General features: G+C 35.7%; 1 protein-coding gene across 4 annotated transcripts in view; it reads right to left on the reverse strand.

The window, feature by feature from the left end:
- The window catches only part of LOC123865147 (focal adhesion kinase 1), a 176093-nt gene that overhangs the window by 127322 nt on the left and 21490 nt on the right, over positions 1–27281 (reverse strand). For 2 of the 4 annotated variants that reach the window (XM_045905998.1, XM_045905999.1), the window contains exon 2: positions 414–807. The exons of 1 other annotated variant lie outside the window; for it this stretch is intronic. In XM_045905998.1, the coding sequence (XP_045761954.1) occupies positions 414–481 (68 nt within the window). In that variant the 5' untranslated portion in view covers positions 482–807. The remainder of the gene's footprint in view (positions 1–413; positions 808–27281) is intronic. One more of the 4 variants, XM_045906000.1, reaches the window with a different exon arrangement.

Below are 27281 nucleotides of genomic sequence, written 5' to 3' on the forward strand. Positions count from 1 at the left end.
ATGTCTGTACCAAAATCCGTCAAGTGTGAGTCGGACTCGCACACGAAGGGTTCCGTACCATCGCACAAGAAATAACAACTTTTTTTAATATTCATGGCGGCCACTTTGTAAAAAAAAAAACAAGCAACCATGCAAATCAACAGCTGTGCAAGCCCCTACCATATGAAATGATTTCTTCAGTATAAGTGATTGCATAGCTCTTGGTCTTTCTTAGTAACACACTTTCGCATTTATCACATTAGTAGGATACATGGGGCGATGGAGGTCTTTCTTTACATGATTAAATTATAAATAAGGAGATCCGTATAAAGACCAGAGTAACCGACTTCGAGTAGCGAAGTGTTTATAATCAGTTTTCTCTAAGTTCCTATACAGTACAGTACAGTACAGGGAACAGTATAGGGAATACTTACGTTTCTAAATACTGGAACACCCTATAGACCGGCTTCCGAAACACCAGGAATCCGTCGCAGCGCTCCATAGTGCAAACTCAGCTCCTCACGAAATCCAAAACCTCTTCGAGTCACTCCCTACGAATCACTTGACACGGCATTTCGAGTACAAAAATCGCACCACTATAATTACCTAAACACTAATCGGTAAAAAATTAAGGCGTTCGTACACTAATAAAACAGTTATAAAATTTTTTGGTCCTTTAAGGTGATTTTCGTTCAATTTAAGGCTTACGGGTTACCCAGTTCGTGGCAAAGCACTTTTAGTTCACTTCACCATGATTTTAACGCCAGGAGGCGATCACAGTTCAGTTTTTATTTCGAGCTTTTGGCAGACTCACTTCGTTGGATTCTTCTGGAAGAAAATTAATCAAATTTACTAAAACATCATTTGTTTTTGTTAAATAATTGGACTTTTCGTAAAACAACTCATGTTTCCACACTTGTAATAAGCAATTTCACAAGACACCAGACCCGAAAATGACGAGCGCGCGAAGATAATTCGACGTCCACAATTTTCAGCTGCAATAAATTATGACCGGGCACTTTGATAATAAATTGCCAGATAACGATATTAAAATTAAATTTTTCGAGCATCTGCCGCATCCGGCGATGGAATGTACTTCCGGTAGCGATAAAAAAAATGAAGAACAAAACCGAAATGCAACTACCAGCGACAGTAACGACGTTCACTATACAAGAGTTCGTGACGTGAAATATCCGCTTGGACTGGCCGCATCAAACATGCTTCAAATAAGGGCTGCCACGTAGAAAAAGAACCTAAATTATCGGGTTGCCTCGTGTGACCGCCCACGCACTGATGTCTCCACAATGCAAACACTTTTGTATGTATATTACAGTGGGCATAAACCGGACTGATAAGTGATAACCAACAGTAGTACATTGACATTTTCATAATATAGGTACAATTTATTTATCAACGTCCACAATGAGTTTTTTTATGCACGCTTTTTATGAAGGAGAATGTTAGTTTCTTTTTATGAAGTAGAACGTTAGTTTACCGCGTAAAACCACGAAAGAATGAAGTACGGATTAAGTTTTATAAACATTACCTAACTTACTTTGTTTCACCAGTTGTATCACTAAATAATATAATCAAGCAACAGGATCACATATGGTTAAGTTAAATCTCTACTAATATTTTTGTCATAGTTTGGCAGTTTATTTGTTTGTCATCATATCATACCAAAACCACTGCATGAACCAATTAAGAGGCATTAATTAACCCATTCAAGCGAGCGAAGTCTGGGACATTTCTTTTTTCTTTTTTCAGTGTGACTTGTCAGTTCGAAGACTTAGCAATTTAGTGGATAGTTACATGTTTCATAAAGGCTGCTCTTCTTTAGGGGTACTCATGTATTTATTATCTATCAGGAAGCGAGGTCGAGGACAAAATTTGACTACTAATGAATTAACAATATTATTATACGCATCAGTAAGCATATCTAATAAATAATTATACTAATATGCGATACATTTACCGAGTCGTGCATTCAGTATCCCAAATATGCGCAGGCGCACGCGGCGGAAGGCGGGCGTCACGCGCGCCACCTGTCGCGTCGCGAATACCAACCACACGAAACAATGACCCGCCAGGCCGCCACAACAGTTACACGGGCTACACATGGTAGGTGGTACAAAAGGCAACTCACCTGCTGGCGTATGGTATGTATCTATATGAAGATAGTTTGCTATCGGACCTTTACAGGATGAAATGTAGTAAAAGCCTTTTTAGAGTTCCGTACCCAAAGGATGCCAACGGGGCCCTATCCTGCATCATAATAACCCAATTTGCATAATATAACTAAATCAAAATTCACACAGGTCAAAACTGGTGATGAAGAACCTGAAATATGGCTTAACCCGAATCTGAATTTCCCACATTCGAAGCTGAGCAAAAGCTAGTATTCTCATAACAACGATTTACTTCTTTCTAAGCCTTTGTCTTGACCAAAAAATACATATCAATGTTCGTTACAGGAAAAGACTAATAAAGCAGGGAATATATGTAAATGTAACTCTAAATTCGATTTACGGTAAATTGACCAGACTAACACTTCCAATAGAAGTAGGTTCAGGAAAAACCACTTTAATAAAATCTTTATTTATTTATAAGTGTAGGCGGTGAAGTTATTTAAAGAATACGCAGTTAAAGAATAATGAGACAATGATAATTCTTTTCACACTACAACAATAGGTGTCTCTCGATTATGGTAATAACTCATTGTATCTTTTGGCTGCATACTTGAACGTTTTGTTTATGAATGCATACGCGTATGAAACTGCATCATGTATTAAACATCCTACATTAGACATGAATATTCATTAGACATGTAGGTGCAAGTTTGATATCTTAGTCTGAGGCAAGTAGTGCGTAGAGGAATACAACAGCTTCCCTAAAACAGAAATTTTGATTTTCATCATCAAGAGCTATCTTCGCTGGTTGAATTTATACCTAGTGATTAGTGAGTATTCCTAAAAGATAGATAGATAATACCTCATTGACATCTTCTTAAAAGGTCAAGAGTCATAACAAAACATAACAGGCAAATGCGGATAGCTACAATAAACTGTCAGCTAATTGGAAAGGATTGCGATCACATCGTCACAGTTCACGACATTTAGGGAACTTCTAACAAAACGTCGAGGCTTCGACTTCACTGGCAGGCATCAAATGTTGACATTTGACGCAGGTAGCTCTATAGTAGCCCTATTTTTCTTTGATTTCACGTCACCATAGCTTAATATTTGACATAATATCGTCGATTCAGGATTATACCGTGAGTTCCCTCACTCTTGTTCACTCTGACAATATCAGTGTCAAATTTTGTGCTAATAGTGCATAGAATATGAGAAATGAGAATAAGCTTAAAAAACTCAAAGCGTGCAATAATGATTTATGACAAGACTTTATCACAGATTGGAATACCAATGATACCGACAGCTTACAACATAGCCCTAACTTTGAGCGCTCAAAATGCACAACATTTTAAACACCAGTCACGAAACACACGAATTTGCAAATCTTAATAAAATCAAGCCGCGCAAGGCAGGCGAAAACAAATTTATTCTGCTAGACACATCGAGTCATATTGCAGACTGAATTTATGTACGAAATTTTCGAAGTTAACGTTTAATGCAGAGTTTAAAACTTTATACCGAAGCTGTTACACAATCTTACTTTAAAATGTAGGTTCCAGAATGATGACATACTCGTAGTGCCGATACTTTTAATTCTTTCAGAAGTGGCTTTCTTAACAAATTAGCTTCCTATAAATATAGGTATATTTACTAGCCGCCATTCATATGCTATGGAACTGGATGCCGAAACTTCTTTACCTTTAAATCTCAACTTACTTTAAACCAATTCGATAGTGTAAGTAACATGTTTTATCATTTCTCTTTGTGTGTTTTGGCAACCCGTCTATCTGTCTACGATCAGTAAGCACCAGACTAGTCTGACATGGAAGAAATAGGAAAAATTGGAAGAACACGAATGAAACCAAAAAACTGGAAAAAGACATATTCGGTAAAGCTCATCATCTACGTATTTAGCCTTATGAAAACTCAAAAGCTAAAGTAACTTTTTATGGTAACTACTCTTTAAAAAATTCGAAATGAAAACATACAGCCCATAAATTACTATTTTGATCATTAGACCTACTATAATTGCAAAGAGTGAACGATAAAAAGATCTTGCCTATATTTTATACTGGCTGTGTCCCAAATATTAATTAGCTGGAGAAATCATCGATGTATACAAAATATCAGGAAATTCATATTCGTAAAGTGGTATTGCCAACCTTCTTGCATTTTTAAATCTTGAGATTTGAAAAAAAATTGGAGATGAAATGCTATATCCCAAATCTTGCAAAATCTAGTAAATTAAAATCAAAATAAAGTAGAACCAAAATAATTTTTAGTTGAAAAAATAGATATACCTACTCGAGGAAGTAGACTTTTAAATTATTACCCATAACCACGCAAACTAAAAACTTGAATTACTACATATACTCGTAATTTGAAACCATACAAAGTAAACTCGAACATTTAAATTATTTGATCAATACAAATGTTAACGAAACTTTGTACATTGCAACAAAGTCGAGGATACAGATAAAAATATATAGTAACATACGTTACGATGAATTAATATCGCCATTGTAATAATAATTTTAAATGCAAATTATGCTGATAAAATGAACCCGGTGAGGTCATAAACTACCCCAAATCGAGGCAATTAGACCAGCGTAACTGCGAGAGAGAACTGACAATAAAAGCAAAGTTTCTGTATTGGCGGTGTTCCAACAATTGTTATAGTTGAAGGAATAGCTGATACAAGTGCAAAGTAGGAAAATATTAACATTCTCACGCGATCACTGGTGTTGATTGACTATAGATTCAATAAAGTATAATTTTCGTTACTCGTGGAATAAAGTTTTTTTTTCTAAACCACTAATCCATCATTGCACATGGCCGATGGACACGCTATTATTTTGGGTATAGAACGAGTGTCAGTCAAACTAATACCACGAGCTTGACGATTTTATTTTTTTGACAGGTTAACCATTGAGTTCTTACCTGGTATAAGAGAACTAGCTTACAAGAAGTATGCCACTTTATTTAATTCTTAACCTTGACGATTATGATATCAGCTTATTCAGATGGTCTGTCTAACTGACAAAGTTATAAACGTGAAGACACCGAAATCGGTGTGCGTTCAACCAGTGCCGCAAAATTAAATTCAACTAACTATTTTAACAACGAATATGGCGCATGAGCAGAAAGCAAGTTGGATGACAGACATAATATAACAGAAATCATTAATACAAACATACGTTTATATGATGTTGTTGTAGGTATAACTGTGTAAAGTTATTGATGAATGTAGTATTTAGTTAAATCTAATTACAGATATGGATAAACACATCGCATGTCTTTTTCTAAAGTATATAGACCTTGTACAATAACAATAGCTAAAACTGAAATAATAGATCAAACATAAGCAAGTGCAGACGTGCAAAATATTACCCTTTACCACGCGATCTCGTGACTTGACTGACGGTAGCTTATGATAATGAAAAGAGTTGAAACACTCCAGTTATATTGATATTAGAAGCTTTTTACAACTATGCAGTTTATTGCAAATAAGCAAAAAGATTAATGACTCACACTTGATAACTTTATTGAAAAGCTTTTATAGCATTTTTAACGAAAATTATGAAAACAAAGCATCAATGTTATCAAATACCCAAATTATAGCAGTTATAAAGTCAATGAAAGCATTTAATCCCATTAAACTTAGAATGACAAAGTCGGACCCATAAAACTTGTTTGCTTTTCCAAACTTGAAGGAGCAGGGAAGATTTTTCTTGCTTTAACTCTAAAGAAGATGCTCCGTCCGCAAACTTTCGTTTTTGTAAAAACCTCATGGGAACTTATTGACTTTCCGGGATAAAAGTAACCGCTATCCGTCTCCGGGAGGTAAACTATATCTGGACTAAATAAACGATTCTGGCGATTTCATCGGCGTGGATTTAGGTTTTTATACATTCTGTGGTTTTTCAGGACAAAAAGTAGCCTATGTCCTTCCCCGAAATGCAAGTTATCTCTGTACCCGTCAATCGGTTAAACGGATGAGCCATGAGAATCTAGCAGACAGACAGACACACACACTTTCGCATTTATAATATTAGAATGGATTCACAAAGAGGAAGCGAACTTTGAAAGTGAATTATTGTTATAATAGTAAAATGAATTAGTTAGAGTCCAGCATCAATCTTGATGTGACAATAGTTTAAGCACTCATCTCAGCCAATATCACAAATTGCTTTGACAGCCTACATCCTACGGTAAATTAAACAAGTCTAGTCAGTAAATCATCCCATGACGAGATGGGCGTGGATGATACGGTCAAAAGGATTTCCTGGATGATTAACTGATTTATGAATCTACAGTTTAGATTACTTAATGTAGTGAATATAAGGTCACGCGTAAATAATACACTTGAAGGAAACTAAATTTTAAATACAGATCAAAAACTGCAAAACCTGCAAAATCTGCGTCTTTCTTGGGTATCGCGCCAGGAGTCACAATTCACCGCATTCGTATTCTAAGAAAGCTCCTACCATAATATAAATAATGGAAAAGGATCACGGATTTAGTAATGACGAGTACGGTGCGGATAGAAAGAGAAAGGGAGAGAGGTCTTAATTAAAGGAGATCTTGTAGTAGAATAAAAATATTTATAACAATGAGAAAAAAAGAGGTTGCCACTGCGGACACTTCTGCATCAGGCCTACTATTCTTTAACGATTTTACTGAAATGATAAAATTCATCGATCATTTCCATTTGGTGTGACCACATTGTGGTCGCCCACCGCAACAAAGACCAATCTTAATTAAAGCGTTAGCACTATTATGCTATTGGTAAAAGACCAAAAGAAAGCTCATTGAGAGTGACGTTTGCGACGTCCCTTTAATTTGCAGCCAATCAACTGCTCGCATTAATTAACGACTATTCGACCCCATTAACGTGAGTCGATGTAAACAAGACCCGCTGTCTGTCTAGTAATTAGGGTGCATTGAACTTTGGGCTAAATACTCGCTATAAAATCGTTACTTGTTAAGGAACCGTTACATTAACTTTTGTGGTCCTTAAAGTGAAATGTCACAAGGCCATAGAATTGTCCAGAATCCGTGTATAATTTATCAATTTTTTGTAACGGTGATTATATTATTGTTCTACTATTAAGTAAGTACTGATACACACTTTCTTTCTTTTTCATGATCAAAAGTCACTGGAAAGGGTCTTTTAGATGCTTTAGGTTCCTGTTTTTTTCTGTTTAATTTTCTTCATTTTCTAAAGTTTAAAATATTTGCAAGTCTCTATTTTATATGAATTATTCAAATACATCTCAAAAGAAATAGTAAAATCCCTTTAAAAAAAGAAGGATTTCGTTTATAATGGAATATAAAAGGAACCTTACTACTAAATAGTAAGTCTAGGTACATACTAAGTCCGTAAGTTTAGGTTTGAAATCATTGTAAACCTTCATAAACACGATGAAAGGCCTTACAGTATACACTGTTCTCTATGTTAATCACATCTATTCAAATATTAGCGTTGTGACGTAAACTACTTCTGCATGTGAGCGGTGACCTACTTAGTTTCGAAGCAGAAAGGTGGATCTGTTGACTGCCACGGCATTATGATTATAAAAGGCCGGCAGTTTTTGTTTCGTAAAGCCTATACGTTCCCCTTAACCGCTACGTCATTATAAAAACTCGACATGAAATACACTCGTAATTTCACCTGCCCTCATTGTATTTCAGCATGTAGGTATAGTACGCGACAGGTTGAGATGGCAATCGGGGTATAAGGCGGGGGTACGCCCCGCGCACCCCCACATCATCCGCACTATCCCGCACCGGGTTAGCGCGGGGGATGTGCGGGTGTTTCCACCCCAATTGCCATCTCGACCTGTCGCGTACTATACCTACCTAAATATATTTTCAAAGTTGTAAGAGATGTCTGGTATCCATTTAAATACACACATAAAGACATCATAATAATTTAATTTAAATGAGATTTAGTATTACGCGTAATTTTCTGGTCGTTTTCCGAACACATCTTTTTAAAAATGAATTTTGTGGACGACTATTTCTCTGGTCCATTGATTTCCTTTATAGAAGACTAGAGGATGCCCGCGGCTTCGCCCGCCTGGATTTCGGTTTTTTAAATCCCACAGGAACTCTTTGATTTTCCGGGATAAAAAGTAGCCTATGTCCTTCCCCGGGATGTAGCCCATGTCTGTACCAAATTTCATCAAAATCGGTTCAGCGGTTGGGCCGTGAAAACGTAGCAGACAGACAGACAGATAGACAGACAGACAGACAGACACACTTTCGCATTTATAATATTAGTATGGATTTGTCAGGGTGCCATTGAGTTGATACCCATACCCTACTCTATAAATGGGAAAATGTGTCTATCTGCCTCTCTGTCTGTTACCTTTTCACGACTCATCCGTTAAACCCACTAAACCAAATTAGACGTTTGGTACAGAAATCCCGTAGACGGATAGGCTGCCGAAAATGTATGAATTCCTGCGGAATTATGAAATCTAAATCCGCGCGAACGAAATCGCGGACATCATCTAGTCAGTAATAAAACAAACATTCCAAAATTATTATGTATTTATGTAGTTCTGTTGGATAAATTAAATAGCTCGTACGTAGCCACCGATATCAAAATTGTTTGAAAGCTAATTACGAAACGGTAGACCATTAATTAACGCCAATTTTTCTCTGCATTCAACTTCCCCGCCGAGTCGTGCGACGGACAAATCGATATTAGATGGCGACCCGACCAAAGCCACTGATAACGAGATAGCCAATTTATACAACTCATCATTTTGTTATTGCTCTCTACTGTAATGTCACTCTTCTGGTAACGTAATGATCGTTCGCATAAAGATAAATTTTATGCGAACGATCATGTTTGCTACGATGCGACAGGTCGACATGGCAATCGAGTGGGGACGCCCCGCACACCCGGTAGTGATTTCCCAGTAGAATCTGCTTTCTGAACCGATGGTAGTCTTGAAATATCATAAGTGGCACTACAATAAATAATATTTCGTTTTACTTCATTTACAATCTTTAATGAAAGTTTCAAAATTCATATCAAAAACAAAAGTTAGGTACCTTCTTAGAAGATCACACGGAAATATCTTAATATCATTGTGATAACAACCACAACAAACGAAGTACCTATCTTTCCACGTTAAAGACGAAGAAAATTGGGTTTTAATTACCCGCTACCTCGAGTGAAGCAATCCGATATGTGCCATGAAACGAGGTCGTTATTTTGCTTCTGCTTTTCACAATGTAACTTTAGGATTTTCTTTGCGTTCTAGCTAAGCTTACCGTAGCAAGGACCTTTTGAGAGGTTACCGTTATAAAATAACTTCTATAAGAGGATATTCCAATTATTTTTCAGTCACTAGTGCTTTACTTTGAAAACTTTCTTTATTTCTTGATTAAACTTTCTTTGATTTACTGTTTCGACATTGTCAATCGGAAAATGAACAGGAATTCTAGCGAACGATTTTAGGATTATAAAGCAAATCGACGGATTAGTGTCAACTCTAGTTTTATCCACTAATATTATTCTCCTTGCTTCTTATCCATCTTCCGCTAAATCGTTAACTACTTTGCACAGTCTCTTCCCTCCAGACTGTTTGGCGGGTGCATCTGCTTTTACACTTCTTCGACCGGCCTTGGAACCTCTGAATCGGTGGACACTGGACATCTTAAGACAACTGTGACTCACGTTAAATTTTGATCTAATACTCATATTGCTACTATCGATAAAAGCTGAAACTATCACTCATGTACATTGGCGAATGTTTTCAACAATTTTTAGATTATCCTACAATCTGTTTTCACGTTCCACCGATTAACACATTTAACATTGCACATCTCGTTATTTATAATAACGATTTTGTAGCGGTTTACTCAACAATGGATTATGCTGTGTGCATCTCCTGTCCTACTTACTTTGTATATCAACTAGTTCAAACTTATCCATTGATCGCACGTCGATCCGAACATGTCCGTTCACCATGTGTGCTAGCTATCTAGGCGCTGGGTAATGAATGGTCCACATTACTCATTCAAGCAGAGAAATCTATAGGTACCACATAAGATCGCATCATGGTCGGTGCACGTACAGTCCAATGGTAGATATTCTACACATAGAACAGCGACTGTTTGGTTTGAGTTTGTAAATATTGTCAATAGACCACAAAATGCCAAAAGTACTTCTCCTCCGTCATCATTTTCTCTCGGTAAAATCCAAAAAAAAAAATACACCGAATCATATCGAAAGTGGATTAAAGTATTTTAAAGATCCCGCTGGAATTTTTCGAAGATTTTTTTGTTATTGGAAACGGCTGGACTTTCTCCATTGTCTAACAATAAACGAAACACAGGCTGGTGTAATGATGATGATAATACTACAACAAATAATTGCTACAACCAATTTGCATTATAGTTGATGGTGAATTTATGAAAATAAAATAAACGTTGATATAAAATTACCGGGCTTATGTGCTCTCAGGCCATTCTTACTATCAAGACACTGTAGCCAGCTAAAGCCATTAACTCCTGTTTAGCAATTCAAATGCATCTCGTCTGCCTTAGAATGACATGTCGGCGGTTCCTGACAGCCATTACATCCAGGTTCGGACGTAATTGCTCGAGTTCAACCAAGAGATAAAACAGAATAAAATGCTCCAGGGCTTTATTTCATTGAAGTAGAACACAAAACTAAACGAATAAAATTTTTCAAGGGAGACATGGAAGCGAAACAATCCAACAGCTATGGAATTTAAGCCATTTCCATTGTAATACAAACTTGCAGGAAAATCAAACATTGAATCGCCCTAAAACAATAGAATACAAGCAAATCAACAATGAAAACTAACAATATGCCATGGTTTGTTTTATTGGAAATGTCAACAACACAATTATTACGAGTAGGTATGCGGTGATGCAATGTATTCACACTATGACAATGGCCCGTATTTAAAAATCACTCATCACTATTATGAAAATGCAATTGACAACTGCTAATTAAATGTTTTCGAAGCATTTTTAACTTTATTAATAAAATTTCTAAATATTTTTGTGTTCTTGAGAGGAATGCAGTTTTTTAACATGCATTAAAAATATTTCAGAATTTACTTCATGTGTAGGAAATACGCTTTTTGTGTATAGAAAGCATTGATCATAATTTCTGAGAACTTTGATACCAATTTTGATTCAAAATTATAGTCTCGCCTTGTAAGATATCACACAATATAAGTATTATAGAACAGTATACATAATAATAAGTTATCGAAAGTGAAAATCTTGGTGATAATAAAAGCATTTTTATAAACAGCTAGTGGTAAGCTACTAAAATGAAAAATTTAGGAAAAAATCATACAGTAACTATAATATGAAACGGTACGAGTAAACGAGAACAATGAAATAAAATCGTATTGACAATAAAGAAAGAGCGCAGAGCAGCGGGGAATGTTTTATCGAAAATATCAACACAATTACTTGGTGATGAAATCGGAACAAAAAACCGAGCATTCACACAATGCCAAAGGACCGCTTTATAAAATTACTGATGATTATTACGAAAATGCAATTGAAAGAGGCGATGACGAATTAAAAGTTTTTGTAAATGGTGCCTCAAAATTCTTAACGTCGTCGAATAATGGACGTCGTATGGTCGGTGAAATTTAAATTTCAATTATGTAAAGATTTCTACAACGCAAACCTATGCCTATAACACTTACCACAGAGAAAAAACGACATTTCAGTACGAAAAAAAAGGTTAATAGAACTTATATCAACGGATACTAGACTTTTGATATATTTGTTGTTTTTAAAAAAAATGATTTTCAAATGATATGATGTAATTACAGCAAATTTTTAAGAGCAGTATTTTCAGAGCGCACTCCATACAAACGAAGTTTGTTCATTATTCGAATATCTCAATGAAATTTTGTCGAGGTAGTATGTGTGTCCTGGTTTAAATTTAATCAAAATGTCAAAATATTTAGAAATGTAATTTAATCTAAATCTATACATAAAAAAAAAATGGTCAAACACGTGTCAGAGAAGTCAGAGATAAGGTAGGGTTCTGTAGTAGTTTAGTTGCAAATTGGAGTCTGCTCCATGAATTTGACGATCATTATTTCGTAAACGGATTTTTTCGCCAATTGACTGAGAAACCTCATGATTTTAAAATACCTGTTCAACGAGGCATCACTCGAAGATGTAAACCAAAAATTTTGTTCGATTATCGCTTTGCATTTTCAAGGAATATTTTAAGTTTTTCTTTTTTAAAATTTCAATATGCCTCTGTATAGCGGTAACATTAATTGTTCTATTGCGGAAAATCTGCGTTAATCATTATAACAACCTCAATTGTTTTGATTGGCTGAATTTGTGGTATTCTTGTTGCAACAACGCATTGTAGCCAAAAGTGAGCGAGCGTCAACCAATCAGAGGTGATTGCGATCGTGAACTTGCAGCTGTCATTTTACCGTTATCGAGCTCAGATTTTAATAAGACAGCTATAACAAAACAAAAATGTTTAGGGAGTAAAAGTAAACCAAGTAAAGTAATTTCATATATAATACCCTAATACCATAAAACATATACTTAAAGCCAACGCGATACGGCACGCTGCTACATTTGTTACCAACATAATCCGACAGACGTAGATAACTCACACGAAACGCGAAGGGAAAGCAATGTATTTGATACATGAAAACTATTGGAGAAAGACGAGTTAAAAGAAACAGCCGGAAAGTTTCAGTATCAAGAAATATCTCCAATTCAGGATTTAAAACCTTTCAAGCGAGTATACGGTCATCATAGCCAAAGGCGCTTTTCATGTGAATACAAAATTCACTAGCTCGTTTATATACTCGTTTGAGTAGGTACATTCTGAGAGTGCGAAGCTACTGAAATATTCGTAAGTTATAATACAGAAGCAGATAATAAATAACATATAAATATATGATTTGAGAACATTTGTTACATACTAAAAATGTTTGGCACACGGAAACACATGAATGAACAAGTAATATGAAATAGAAGTGTGTTTCAATAAGCCTTTGAAAAGTGTATAGTGCGCCTCTTACGCATTACAGCAAGAAGCTGCATGTTTACTTTTGAAGTAAACTAAAGAAAGCTATAACTGACAAATTGACACTATTAAAGTTTTTATACTTAGACATTCATTCATAAATACCAGTTCATGGCAATCTGGCGATAATGACCATCTCATAGAGAAATTGTTATCAATTACTATCCTGCTGTTGATTGATGAAAAGTCAAGAGAGCAATGAAAAGTGCAATTAAGGACAACAATGGCACCGCGCTCGGTTGTGAATTAAAAAGGCTCATCGTTATGTTTGTAGGCAACTTTTCAGTGGAATTTTTCAACCCACGACTAAACGAAATTCACGCGACAAGCAAAAGTTTGTTTGAAAATTTTCGGACATTTGTTTGTTTAATTGTGGCAATGTAGTTTTCACATGGCTGGTCGGACTACTTTGGAAGCAATTCCATGGAAAATATGCAAAATATATCATTCATTCAATCTATAAACTAGCTGATTTTGAAATTATTAGTATCCTAATTTAAAACAAACAAAATTGAGGACATGACTCTTAAAAATCAGCGGTTAAAGTGTAGTTATTTCAGCATAAAATAAAACTATAGAAAAAATCTACGTCTAAAATTTTGTTACGCAATTTACTAAAATACAAACCACTAAACTTCTTGAATTCCCAATCATTTCAGTAAATAGAAGACTATGCAGATTGCAGGTATATAAAACGTTCTTAAATGAATAAAGCATTAAATTAGACGAGATGAACGGAGCAAGTTTTTGAAAATGGCGCAATTGACGCTGGAAGAACAATGGTAGCAATTTGTTGAAATTACCACCGACCGAGCAAATTGGCCTTTCGCACCAGGAGTCCCGCGGGAACAAATTAGAATGTCGTATGTCTATGCTTTATCCAGAAAATATAGTCTTCCCTGCTGACATAATCGGGATGTTATTATCTAATCATCTCCGGGCGGGCTGCAATTTGTGTGGTTAAACGATATCATTTTGTTAATTACATTTATGTAATGTAGGAGTAAAAACTTGGAACTACGAGTAGATGATACAGTAGTAAGTTGATTTTTTATTTAAAAAATTTGTTAAAAATTCAATAATATTTAAGGATCAACTGAACTGAACTGTATCAACAGTCATACCAATATTCAAATGAACAAGATACGAGTATCAAAAATGATGATTGAATCCTCTTAGTCCTACGTAGTACTTAGGGTTGCAGCAGTAGTTTCACACGTTCTCCTGTCTTTGGCTACTGCCTTGAGGTGTTTCCACGATTGTCCCACTATTTTTAAGATCTGCCTCAATGGTGGCTTTGGTGGCTTTGGTGGATTAGATGTCCTTCGACCCACACAATTCAAGCAATCTTTCCTTTCTCTCTTCGCAAAAGATGCCGACCCATCGCCATAGCCTCAGAGCTCTTATCTTATACTAACGCCTCGATCAATTAATCAAAAAATTAGACATCAAGTATAAAGGCAATTCAATCAGGATCTATTGTCATCATCATCATGAACTCATCGCCAGTTCACTACTAGCAAGAATCTCCTCTCAGAATGAAAACGGTTTGGCCATAGTTTACCACGCTGCATACCAATATGCGGATAGGCAGACTTCACACGCCTTTGAGAACTATATGGAGAACTCTCAGGCATGCAGGTTTATTATAAGTCGTGTAAATTAAAGCTCGGCGAAAGGCTAAAATAAGGTGGTGTAAACTCCATCTCAGCAAGGCTAGCACATCGCTCACAGTCTAAAGGAATTAATTTCTCGAGAGACACCGCTGCAGTGCTCATTTGCCGTTGCAATGAGCTATAGAGCAAAAAGAAAGGGACTTTATTGTCTACGCTTTGAATAATAAAGAAGAAGTCTTTTAGGACTTCATCCCAGTTATTAGCTTTTATTGGCATCGATACCGTAGCGATATGATTTTTTTTACCCAATAAGCTTTCATTTGAGACTACAACATTGGTTCATACAATTTTTATCATTATAAATATTCGGATATAAACTTTTCCAAGTCTTTTGCAGATGGGCCATAGTCATGCAATCAAGTCTCGGCACGTCCGCTCTTTTGAATATGTATTTCGTCTGGAAAATGTCCATATAAAAACTTTTCAAGTCGTTCGCCTTAGCCAGAAGAGTATAGATTCGTATTCCGTCGCTGGGGTCCGCAATTTTGATATGTATTTCGACTTACGAAACTCACCATCCTAACTTCTCGAGCCATCGCTTAACGTTTCACAAACTCAATAAAACGGAGAAAATTTTAAACTTATATCATTTCGAATATTAAATTCACGAGGTACGGCAAAAGAGTTAATATAAGATCTGAGCTGTTCTTCAGATAACCGGCGTGTTCTCAATGGGTAACTCGATTCGCGACATCGAGTGGAACACCCTTAAACTCATTTCCTGAAACGATTCTGAGCTGTTACGAATCGAATCTGAAGTCAACTGTAAAAGAAAATAGGTAATACTATCGGATTCTGATACCATTCTTCATCGGCGAAGATGTAGGTTTTTTGATAATCCCGTGGGATCTCTATGATTTTTTTGGATAAAAAGTATCCTATGTCCATCCTCTGGATGCAAGCTATCTCTGCAGGTACCAAGTTTGGTCAAGAACGGTTTTTGATGAAAAGCTAACAGACAAACAGTCTAACTTCCACCTTCATAATATTATTAATATGAATTTAGTATGAATCACAAAAACATGTTCGTTGTTAAAACTTAAATTTCTAAACCAAAAATCTTATCACGAATTGGAGTTCGCTAAATATTAATAGTATTGTATGCTGTGACGTTGTGATTACATAAATGTACACTGGAAATATAAATGAAGTACCCTTCAAGAGCTACAAAAGTTCAGGCGCAAACTGAGAAGCCGAACAAAATCGAAACTCTTAAAACCCACACCGCAGAGGCAACTACCGCAATCTACCCACCCTCGCTTGAAGTGAACACGTCACGAGCCAGCTAATGTTGCCCCAGCTGACCCGTTCGGAAAACTTGGCAGCCGGGAAAGTTGGAAAGCCAGGAGTGCCTTACGTAACACAAATATTTTACTGTATCTCCAAGGCTTTAACTAAATAAAATGCAGTGAAAAAGGAAAATGTAGTAACCGCGTCGTTAAAGCCGCCGCAATTCCTGAACTGAATATTTCTGTATTGGACATGATATTTCCGTAAGTAAAGTAACAGAAAATTTTCAATCAATTCAAGCCGATGAAATGAAATACGTTTTACTGAATTTATCAGAGCTTGTATCTAGTTTCAACAACGCGCAATGGGTATCCTATAAAATGTTCTCGGTAGCATATTGTGCCAAGTGACACGATGATCGTTAAAGTTTCAAAGCCAAGTAAGGCCTAGCTAAACAAGATTATGTAAGAGCAGTAATATTGCTACGTACCTACTAGAACATTTACACGTACAGAGATTGAGAACATCTTCCAGATGTTTTATAGTTAATAAATATCTTTTATAGTAATAAATATCTTTTTAACCCCCGACCCAAAAACAGGGGTGTTATAAGTTGGACGTGTGTATCTGTGTATCTGCTGTCTGTGGCATCGTAGCTCCTAAACTAATGAACCGATTTTAGTCTAGTTTTTTTTGTTTGAAAGGTGGCTTGATCGAGAGTGTTCTTAGCTGTAATCCAAGAAAATCGGTTCAGCCGTTTGAAAGTTATCAGCTCTTTTCTAGTCAATGTAACCTTCATTTGTCGGGGGTGTTATAAATTTTTAATTTACACTTTTATGTCAAACAAAGTAAAGGACCTGTGGTCAGAAGAAGTAAATAATAATATGTCCGTAGTAACATCATCTGCAATATCTAATATGGCAAAACCATTTCTAAAACGCGGAAGTCAGTGGAGGCGGCGGTATCTACTTTATCATATTAATAAAGTTGCGCGAACATATTGTGACGGGATTAATCAAGGAGATAGACGTTCCCTCGTGGCTGAGGTTTATTCACCTCTTCGGTGTCTGTGGTTTAATAGTGACGGAATTACGTTTATTATAATGATCCATAATCTTCCTTGACATCATCTTAGCGAAATTAAACATTAGGTCCAAACATTAAGCCATTTTTCAAAAAAGATAAGGGAACTAATTTTAATAAAACTTACAAATTGTAAATGATAATAAATAAAATTATCACTAATTATATTTTATTTTACACCAGATACATCTCTTGCTATTCCAAATTTCAAATCATATAAGCAGATTCCCCTGAGTCTCCGTCGTACTCCTCTTTTCTGAGGGTTGTAGCGCCTTTCATTAATCACGAAATAAGGTCTAACATCTTTCCGCAATCGAATCGACTCTTATGATTTCAACTCTTAAGACTAAACGATTTTGTTCTTATTAGATATTAGTTCATTTTAATCCTTTAATTAATTATACATAAAATGGTCATAAGCCCATTCTGAAAGTAGTGAAATTAACCTGAGTGAGAAATAAAATATGAAGCGTAGGGTACAGTAAAATCAAGTATAAAACAATAGCCGATCAACTGGCGTGAACAACGCTTTTAGCTTTCAAGGCACAAGAAGAAATGGAAAATTATTATATTCCGACATTACTGCGTTATTATACTGAAAGCTTTGTTAACGTCCCGGCGGCTTGTACCCTTAATAAATCATTTCCTGTTCAGAAATATAATCTACATAATGCCCCACCGTGTTATGTTCAATCATTTGTTTTCTTTTATATTAACTTCCTTTGTCATGATAAAATTCCGGGAGTTTTGTCAAGTGTTATTGTATTATTAAGAGGATCATTGTCAACGATCCCCCGTCGATTTCCTACGTATGATATTATTGTTCTCATCTCTATCTGCCCTGGTTCGTGTATTCTCGGTTCCTAGATCGGTGCATTTGTGATAACCAATTCTAATTGCTGTGATTGGCTGAATTTACCATGTTCTTGCTGCGACAGTGAGTTTGAGCCACTAGCGGAACAATGTTAGCCGGTCAGAAATGATTGCAATTAGTCAACCTGTATGACGTCCGTGTTCTGTTTTTGATTACAAAAAGAAAAAAATGTTGTTGCAATCATCAATTTTAGCAAATAGTGAAAGAGAGTCGACCAATCAGAGGTCACAACTACCGTCACACTTTCTGTGAAACTATGGCAGTAGGCTTACCGAGTAATGAAAACAATTTTTCATTCTGTAATGTCATGTGGCAAGTAGGGTTGCCACCTGCCTCTTTTTGATTTACAGGCTACCACCATCAAAAATACGGGGTTTAGATTTGAAGAAATTTAAAAATTTGAAGTATTTGAAGAAATAGGCGGTGGTTCTCTCTGAAATGCATGGAAAGCCTATTTAGATATTTCAGTTTATTTGTAAGTTTTGTATTTTTTCTCTGTATGTTGCCGTGTCTTGATTGGTGAACTGTGTTTGCAATGTGATTTTAAATAAAAGATTTATTTATTTAAATAGCTTTTAAAAACTCTAGTTTTGTAAAGCAAAATGTTATACATTTCATGCATACAATCTTTGCATTTTAACTTAAATTTACATTTAACTTGTAATTCCACCTTCACAGTATCAATACTATGGCCGTAGCCAGAAATCGATTTCGGGAGAGGTTTTATCAGGGCCGGAACTGAATCCTGTCATGAGGAAAATAACATTCGCTCAACTTTATGGGCTAATTACCTGGTTAGTGGAATTTCGCCTTTCAATTTGACAGTGAGATAAAATACAACAATAAAAAAGCGCGAGCGCAGTGAGCGTAAGTGTTTTTGGTTCAATTACAGAAAGAATTAAAGTGAAAGGGAAACGAGTTTAGCCATAGCAAGATTTTATTTTTAAAGCTCCCTATCCATACTAATATTACAAATACGACAGTATATCTATTTGCCTATCTATTTGTTACCCTTTCACGGCCCATCTTCTTTACCAAAATTTTGGTACTTACTATTCAGAGGTAACTTGCATCCCAGACATAAACTTTTTAGCCCGGAAAATCCCCCATCCCGGAATTTTTAAAACTCTAAATTCATGCAAACGAAATTGCGGGGCTTACACCAAGTAATACAAATTCAAAGCGCGAGTGAAGTGAGCGCGAAATGTTTGATATATTTCCAAAAAAAAATTGGTAAGCAAATGCAAGAAATAGTGTAAGTATTATTTTAGGCTTAGGTTTTTGACGGCTTCCCAGGCGCAGTCGCCATTTCTAAATTTCTGGTCTGGTGGGAGGCTTCGGTCATGGCTAGTTATATGGTTAGTATGGCCCTAACGGCCAAGAAATTAGACTGCATCATCACTTACCACTAGAAAAGATTAAAGTCACGGGCTAACTTGTATAAAAAAAGGCTAACATCCTCAAACCAAGCCCCGCCGCCTTGGCTACGACCATGATCAATATCGAGTGGGTTTCGGCTACGCATTGCCGCAAAAGGAAAATATTCTTTCTACTGGACATAACGTCAGTGTTCGGTTTCGCCAGCCAAGTGCGAGTCAGACTCACGCACCGAGGGTTCCGATTCGGGTATTTTTTTTTTACATTTTACACGAGAAATCAAAAACTGTTATGCATTAAAAAAAATATGCATAAAAATAAATAAAAATCTGTTTTAGAATGAACAGGTAAAGCCCTTTCATATGATAACCCACTTGATATATGTAGTTATCTTACTTTGAAAATTGAAAATACTAATATTTGTTCATGAACACATGACAGACGGATAGAAGGACAGATGGACAGACGGACAGACGGAAAGACAGACAGACTGATAGACAACGAAGTGATCCTATAAGAGTTCTTTTTGCTTTTGAGTTACGGAACCCTAAAAATATTTAGTTTTATTTGCCCCGTATTTTATTTTCATAATTACCGGTTTCTCTATCCTGACATACGGGGTAACCAGTAAAATACGGGGCCTCTGGCAACCCTATTCGGAAAACACTGTCACATTCAAGTTAATGTCAAATATTTTGTTTTCAATTACAGAAAGCTGCATCAATCATTATTACAATATTTTCTTTGTTGTGATTGGCTGAATTTTTGAGTTTCAGCCAATAAACAGACTGTTTGCCAATTAAACGTCATAACAATATAAATGCCAGAAAGTTTAACCAAATAAAACAAACTTAATGAGAACCTAGTGAGAATGCAAACGGCACACAATTTATAATACATATTATGTTAGTCGTATATAATAGATATTATAGTAGTCGTTCACTTTGGTAATAGTCAGATTGTCATCAGTAAAATTGATATTGGTCGATGTATCGTAAATTATTGTTTCGGTGACAAATATTTTTATTATCTATTTATCTTTGAACAGAATGGAATAGAATGAAATGGAATGGAATACAATGATAAATTTTTATTCCTGTAAACTTTTAGGTAAACTTCAAAGTGTTTTTGGATGGTCAGAAAAATTTACCACTGGTTCGGAATGCCGTTCCTACGTTTTCTAGGGTTTCGTACCTCAAAATGAAAAACGGAACTCTTATAGGATCACTTTGTTGTCTATCTCTCTGTCTGTCGTGTGTGTCAAGAAAACCTCTAGGGTACTTCCCGTTGACTCAAAACCATGAAATTTGGCAGGTAACCTAACTGCGTAATTTTGGGTAGTTTTTTTAATCGATAAAGAAAGTTTGCGACATTGTTCAATAAAAAATTTGGATTCCAACTCCTCAATCCTGATGTTGCAGGGGACCTGACTACTAAAGCTAATGGGATTTAAAAAGTGTCGATTATTAATTGATATTGAAGGTATCTATACCAAGTAAACACTTTGTCGTTGACCTCAACCCTGATGCTGTAAGAAATTGCATTCCTAAATCCTGGTGATCCCTCGGGATTTGAAAAGGATAATCCGTTTAAATATTCTTACGTGATACAGAAACAAGTTGCATCCCGGGGACGGGCTATTACGGAGAGGCAACTTTTGTTCTGGGAAATGAAAGGATCGGGATTTTTAAAAACCTAAATCCACGCGAGCGAAGCTGCGGGCATTAGCTAGTTGTAAATATATTTAGAAGCTACTATAAGATAATAGATAAGGTACTTATTTCCTTATATTTTTATTGTATGGCAGCGCGCGGTTTTAAATTATAAATTGCACGTCCTGTCCTTTTCTGTAATACATTTTTTTCTCAATATCTACCGCTTTATCTCATAGCAAGAGTCCGTAAGACATAATACAGTGAAAATAGGCAAAATATACAATTTTTGCAGTTTCCACGTCAGTACCTGTCGAATTTTTCTAACAGTGTAAGCAGCAGAGCTGAGTTTACCATCAAGTGTTGATATGTGGGTGTTCCATAGAAGCTTTGCATCTAACATTATACCGAGAAACACGGGGTTCTCCTTTATTTTCAACATATGATTATTTATCAATGAATTTATGTCATTTAAGGTCCTGGTATTGGGCAGTGTGAATTCAACACACTTAGATTTCTTTGCATTTGGAAGTAAATTGTTAGCAATAAATCAGAGAGTGACCTGTGATATGGCATTACATAATAGTATACATTGTCAAAAATTATAGTATTAAAGCTGTGCGTATTGCGTGAGGAATAGGTTGCAAGAGAGTTGCAACTTGCAGGGTTTGATGCATGCGCTATTGCCAGCAAACATGAGACATATTTTTATCTACAGGCAACGTCTGAGTAGGTAACGCATACGTCTAACGCAAGTTGAAATGTATTTAGTTAGACCTATCGACAAGTTTGGAGTCGGGTGCAGTCTAAATGTGGCCCGTGTGTTTAGACTGTCCGTTTCTGTCAGTTTCACGTGTCGTCCCCCGCACTTCACCACCCCGCTTGCACAAATCGAGACAGCACGAAATTTTCAAGATTTCTGGGTGTAATTTCTGGTTTTCGTAGTTCCCACATAATTATAACAATATAAAATATATAACGATAATTTTTTTACTACTTAATATTCATTAAATTTTCTAGGTCTGTGGTTTTTCCAAATTTCATTAAATTGCTTCGTTGTCTAGAAAAACGAGCACAAAGTTGGGCCTTTTTTTAAAGAAAAATACAAATCTTTGAGCCCCTGTAATTTTAAAACTACATATTTTTAGAAAAATCTAAAACACCACAGACACAGATATTAGTTTCTAGACTATGTCTGCAAAATTTCATGGACTTTGGTTGCTTAATATTCAAATGAAATGGGAACTACGATTGTATGGAGTAAGTGACGGAGAGAGCTCTGTTAAGTGGATATTCGAAATAAAAATTGTCGAAAAAATTAAATTTTAACTTGCTTTCCAATTTTTTTTAATCAGCCATAACGATTAAACATCGCCGATTTTTATGTCCATTAATTATTATTGAACTAGTTACTAGTATTAACTATTTAATTTGACTACTGCACGTTTTTATGCTAGTGAATAGGATGATCAACAACAAACTGTACCTACGAGTAACCTTTTTCATATAACCCAGACGAAAATACCAAAATCATATTTATATTTCGCACCAAGCCTGTCTCCTGGTACGAGCTCGGAACGGCACATAATACTCATGCTTGATATGATCGCCAAAGTACTGGGCGACGGCTTCACGTGGGAATAGAAGGCGACACAATTGTGGTAGATTGTATCGTTTGCGGGCCAGCCACCAGATTTACTGCTCGATAAAACTGTTGTTCAGCTCGTTAGCTCCGTTTCTGGCCACCGATTCTCTTATTGCCAGCTCTAATGTTATTAGGATGTTATCGGTTCACTAATTAGAGTTGGGACCACACGAATGTATGTCTGTGCCGACTGCCGCATCTAGTAAGAGATCTACAGTGAAGTATTCACTATGCTAGGTAAGCCATAAATTTTATAGCAGAGAAGATAAATAACGGACACACCTTACGAAATGAGCGTTAGTGGTCTATTTGGCGTATTGTCGAAATTCCATCATAATCATATATATCTAAATTGTATTTAGATACTAAATCATAAAAAAAAGCAAGAACGAGCAGTTTTTGGAAAGCCAAGTAAAATATATTTGAACCTTTTTGTACAGTTACCTACTCATTTTAAGAAAACTGAGGTAATACAGAAAATATTTTTTCGTTAAAGTGCATGTTATTACATGCTTATCATTAAATTAAATCTGATCCAACATCCTGTCATAGCCGCTCCAAGTCCAAAGGAATTATATCAAAACATTGTTTGAGAAGCGAATTATTTTAATGAGCTCAAGGGAACTCGGGATAGTTAATTCGCAAAAGAATTGCATGGAGGCGTTTTTATTTATAACAAAAAAATACTTTAAGTTAACGACAAAGAAAATTACTTGAAGATATATTATACTAAGGTCTCATGTACCTACTAGTGGTGGTAATGGATGGTTTACATGTAAACTTTACATAATATGGTAAATGATGAATAGGAATCAATGTAGTTTTTTGTTCTGTGTTGTCTATGTATTTTTGAACATCCAACCACCAACATTTGGGATATTTTGCATGTAATACAATTTTTCTTGAAGCTATTTTGATGAAATATTATTTATAGTAAAAAGTTATTCAAAACGTAAAAATAATTAATTTCGACATATATTTTAAGTACAATTACGAGTAGATGAACCGTTAGAGCCAAATTTTAGGAAGGAACGCCCTCATTTAATTTAAAGCAATTAAAGCAAATTATTCAAACAAGCTTAACGGAATTTTGCACGAGCATAATTAACAAATCTCAAAGGACAAGAGGACAAGCGGACTCATTAAGGACTCGTTAGAGGACTGTGTAATAAACAAGATGGACGTTCCGGAACTGCCAAAGAATCCTTTGTTAGAACGGAAAATGAGCTTAAGTAATTCTCACCTGATATTGAAAAGAATAGTCGTTCAAAAAATGCTCTCCAATAAGCGTAAAACCTGCGTTCGCCTATTTGCTTTTGTGACGTCGATTTCGTTTGAAGTTTAATTTCGAAAGCTGGGAAATTTAAAAACGGTTTGTCTATTTGTTCCTTTTGTTGCTCTCCCATCTTTTGTTATCACCGGTGACTAGAAAATCCCTGTAGTGTACAAGTTTTGCAGTAGAGTTTTCCACTTGAGTGTAAAGAATATTGAAACTTGTTTTTATGTCAGTACATATTACTTATTTTGTTCGTCTCTTCTGGTAGAAGGAGAGTAATGAGTATTTTTATGCTATAATTTCGATTTTTTACATAATATAAATTCTATCTTCCGGCGCAACCATTTTCAAGAAATATAATACAACATGTTATAATTAAAACTATATTGTATAATTATTTTTTATTAATTACATGCTTAATGCCATGATTTTATAGCATATATCATGGTTTGATAACATTTTTAAACAGCATGGATTGTGGGAACATACATATATACATAGGTAGATAAATAATTCTATTATTTTGACGAGTAAGAATGAATAGCTAAATATTATCTTTGCTATACCAAACTTATATGCGATCTGAGCCCACTTCATTATTATTAGCGCATTTAGTAATATTTAGTTTAAGCTAAACATTTAAATCGGTTATTAAGTATTAAGTATGTATTAAATAAGTAGGCGTACTACCACAGAAATCGTACTACAATTTAATCATAACCTCTACAGTCCAGGAATTGGATCTGTACCAGAATTCGATTCAATCTAAATATTCGATTCTGATTACTGAATACTCGAGTTGGACACTGTAGGCTTAGTATAAGATTTTACATCTCACCAACGTTGATAGAATTCGAGCATCGAAACACTTAAGCGTATTAGTAAAATGGAACTTAACTGTCTTGTTTTAAAACTCAGGTTTATCCCAACATCTATTACAGCCCTAGGCGAGCTGAGCGAAAACTTTGCTAAGTTAAAGTCGGTGGTACCTAATTACTGAATTTTCGACTTTGAAATAGAATAGAATATATTTTTATTGAAGTAAACTTTTACAAGTGTTTAAATCGTGTTTAGGTCCATTTTACTCTGACCTTATCGACCCTCAAATACTATCAACCTTGGTGAGATGTAAAACCTCGTTAAGTATCCGATAGAAAATATTGCACATCGAACTTTACAAAGAAATAACGGTTTTGTAGAGCGTTGTCTCTGTCGTTGAGACCGACGCAACGTTACATAGGTATGAGTGACATAGACGACGCTCTATGAAGTAGGAATCTCTTTTGATGTGCAATATTACTGCCCGTGCCTGTACTAAGCGTACTGGTTCCAAATACGTACGGCATGCGGTTCGGTAAGTATTGCGTTTTATGTAACAATTTGCATGACAAGGGGCTACGCGACTGTACGGACCAGCGTGGAATGCCGTTGAAAATGTGGAAATTCGATCACAGTCATTTTTAGGCTGTAGAGTTGTTTCAACTGGCAAATTAATGAGCATGGCCATTTATGTAAGACTCGTAAAAATTTACCTTATAAGAGCTTTTATAAAATACTTGCACTGTAAATTCATGAAGACTTCTGCCAGTAGCTATCACAAAAAGCCGTGATAGCCTAATGGTTAAGACGTTGGCCTGCCATTCGAGGGGTTCGGGGTTCGATCCCGGGCACAAATGGCTACCTTTTCGGAGTTATGTGCGTTCTAAGCAATTAAATATTACCTGCTTTAACGGTGAAGGAAAACGTCGTGATAAAATCTGCAAGGCTGAGTTCTACATAAAGTTCAAAGGTGTGTGAAGTCTGCCAATTCGCACCTGGCTAGCATGGTAGACTATGGCCACCTCCTTCTCTTTTTGAGAAGAGACAGTATTGAGCCGAGCGATGAGTTGATCATGATAATGTTCATCTCACACCTTTAAAATAAGCTCGCTCATTTTCTTATCATTAATAATAGATCTAAATTACAAACATAACGATTTACCGGTACGCGATCTAGGATAAAGGAGTATTAAAAAAAAAGATTTTTCGAAGTCGGTTAATAACATGATTATCATTTAAATAACTTAATATCTAGATCCAAACAATTTGCATGACAACGCAGGGACAAGCCCGTGAATGGAATGCTGTTGTAATTGAAATTTGGTTGCCCTTCGGTGGCCATTTTTAGAATAAAAAGTGACATCATCCGCTGAATGCACTTGTTACACCCATTTTGTTATATTAATGTTTTTTTTTTAATTCTTCAATATAGAAACAACGATTGGGCTTGTTCGGTAATTTACTTTTTTTTTTTTTCGTGTTCCTTTTTTACAGCTTACGTGATTCGATGCTGTATATTGACTTGACGACAATCTTAATTTTTTTTTACAATTTACGGGCAAGCAGTTAAATATATTAAATATTACCCCTTTAATTTTCTGAGACATAAAAATTACGAGACATGAAATCACAGTAATATTATTATAAAGGCAAAAGTTTGTGTATGTTTGTTACTCTTTCACGCAAAAACTACTGGACGGATTGGGCTGAAATTCAGTATGGAGATAATTTATACCCTGGATTAGCCATAGGTTACTTTTCATCCCGGAAAACCAAAGAGTTCCCACAGGGTTTTAAAAAACCTACATCCACGCGAACGAAGTCGCGGGCATCAGCTAGTCCAATTTTAATTCCCTCCCATAAAAAAGTATGATTACCTAAAACCCAGTCTATTTATGTGCAAGTATCTGCAAGCGCGAGCGCAAATGTTTACTACGCGACAGCGTCCCATCAAGGCAGACGATAATTTTGTTTTTTTATTGCGTATGGCGTATTGACACGAATAGTTTAGAGATCTTTCACCGTACAGTCTAGTGTGCTTTCGAAGAAACTTTCCAATAAGACACTTGTACGAATAGGCCCACCCTTTTACGCAGTAATTTGACACAAATCATCAGCTTGTATTTATCCACAAATGGACATGAGCCATTTCTGGCTCGCCTTCTGCGATATTTTGTGGTAATTTTAAGATGTATTTTGTATTAATAAACTGACCATATAGGTACGCTTCTAGAATTACACTTCACTTACACTACTTCAAACTTTCATGCCCGCCTTTCATATTTCTGCCACATTATAATTGTGACATATTACATATTCTTCAGTTTTTGATATATACCTTCTATAAGGTCAAGGTCAATAGGCAAAGGCCAATTCTGACAACCAAAGTCAGTCATCTAGGAATCAACTTGATCAAACTGATTGACGCTATTGCAATTCGCTAAGGCGCTAAAATTCA

Source organism: Maniola jurtina, chromosome 5, assembly GCF_905333055.1.
Source record: "Maniola jurtina chromosome 5, ilManJurt1.1, whole genome shotgun sequence".
NCBI classification, from domain to species: Eukaryota; Metazoa; Arthropoda; class Insecta; order Lepidoptera; family Nymphalidae; genus Maniola; species Maniola jurtina.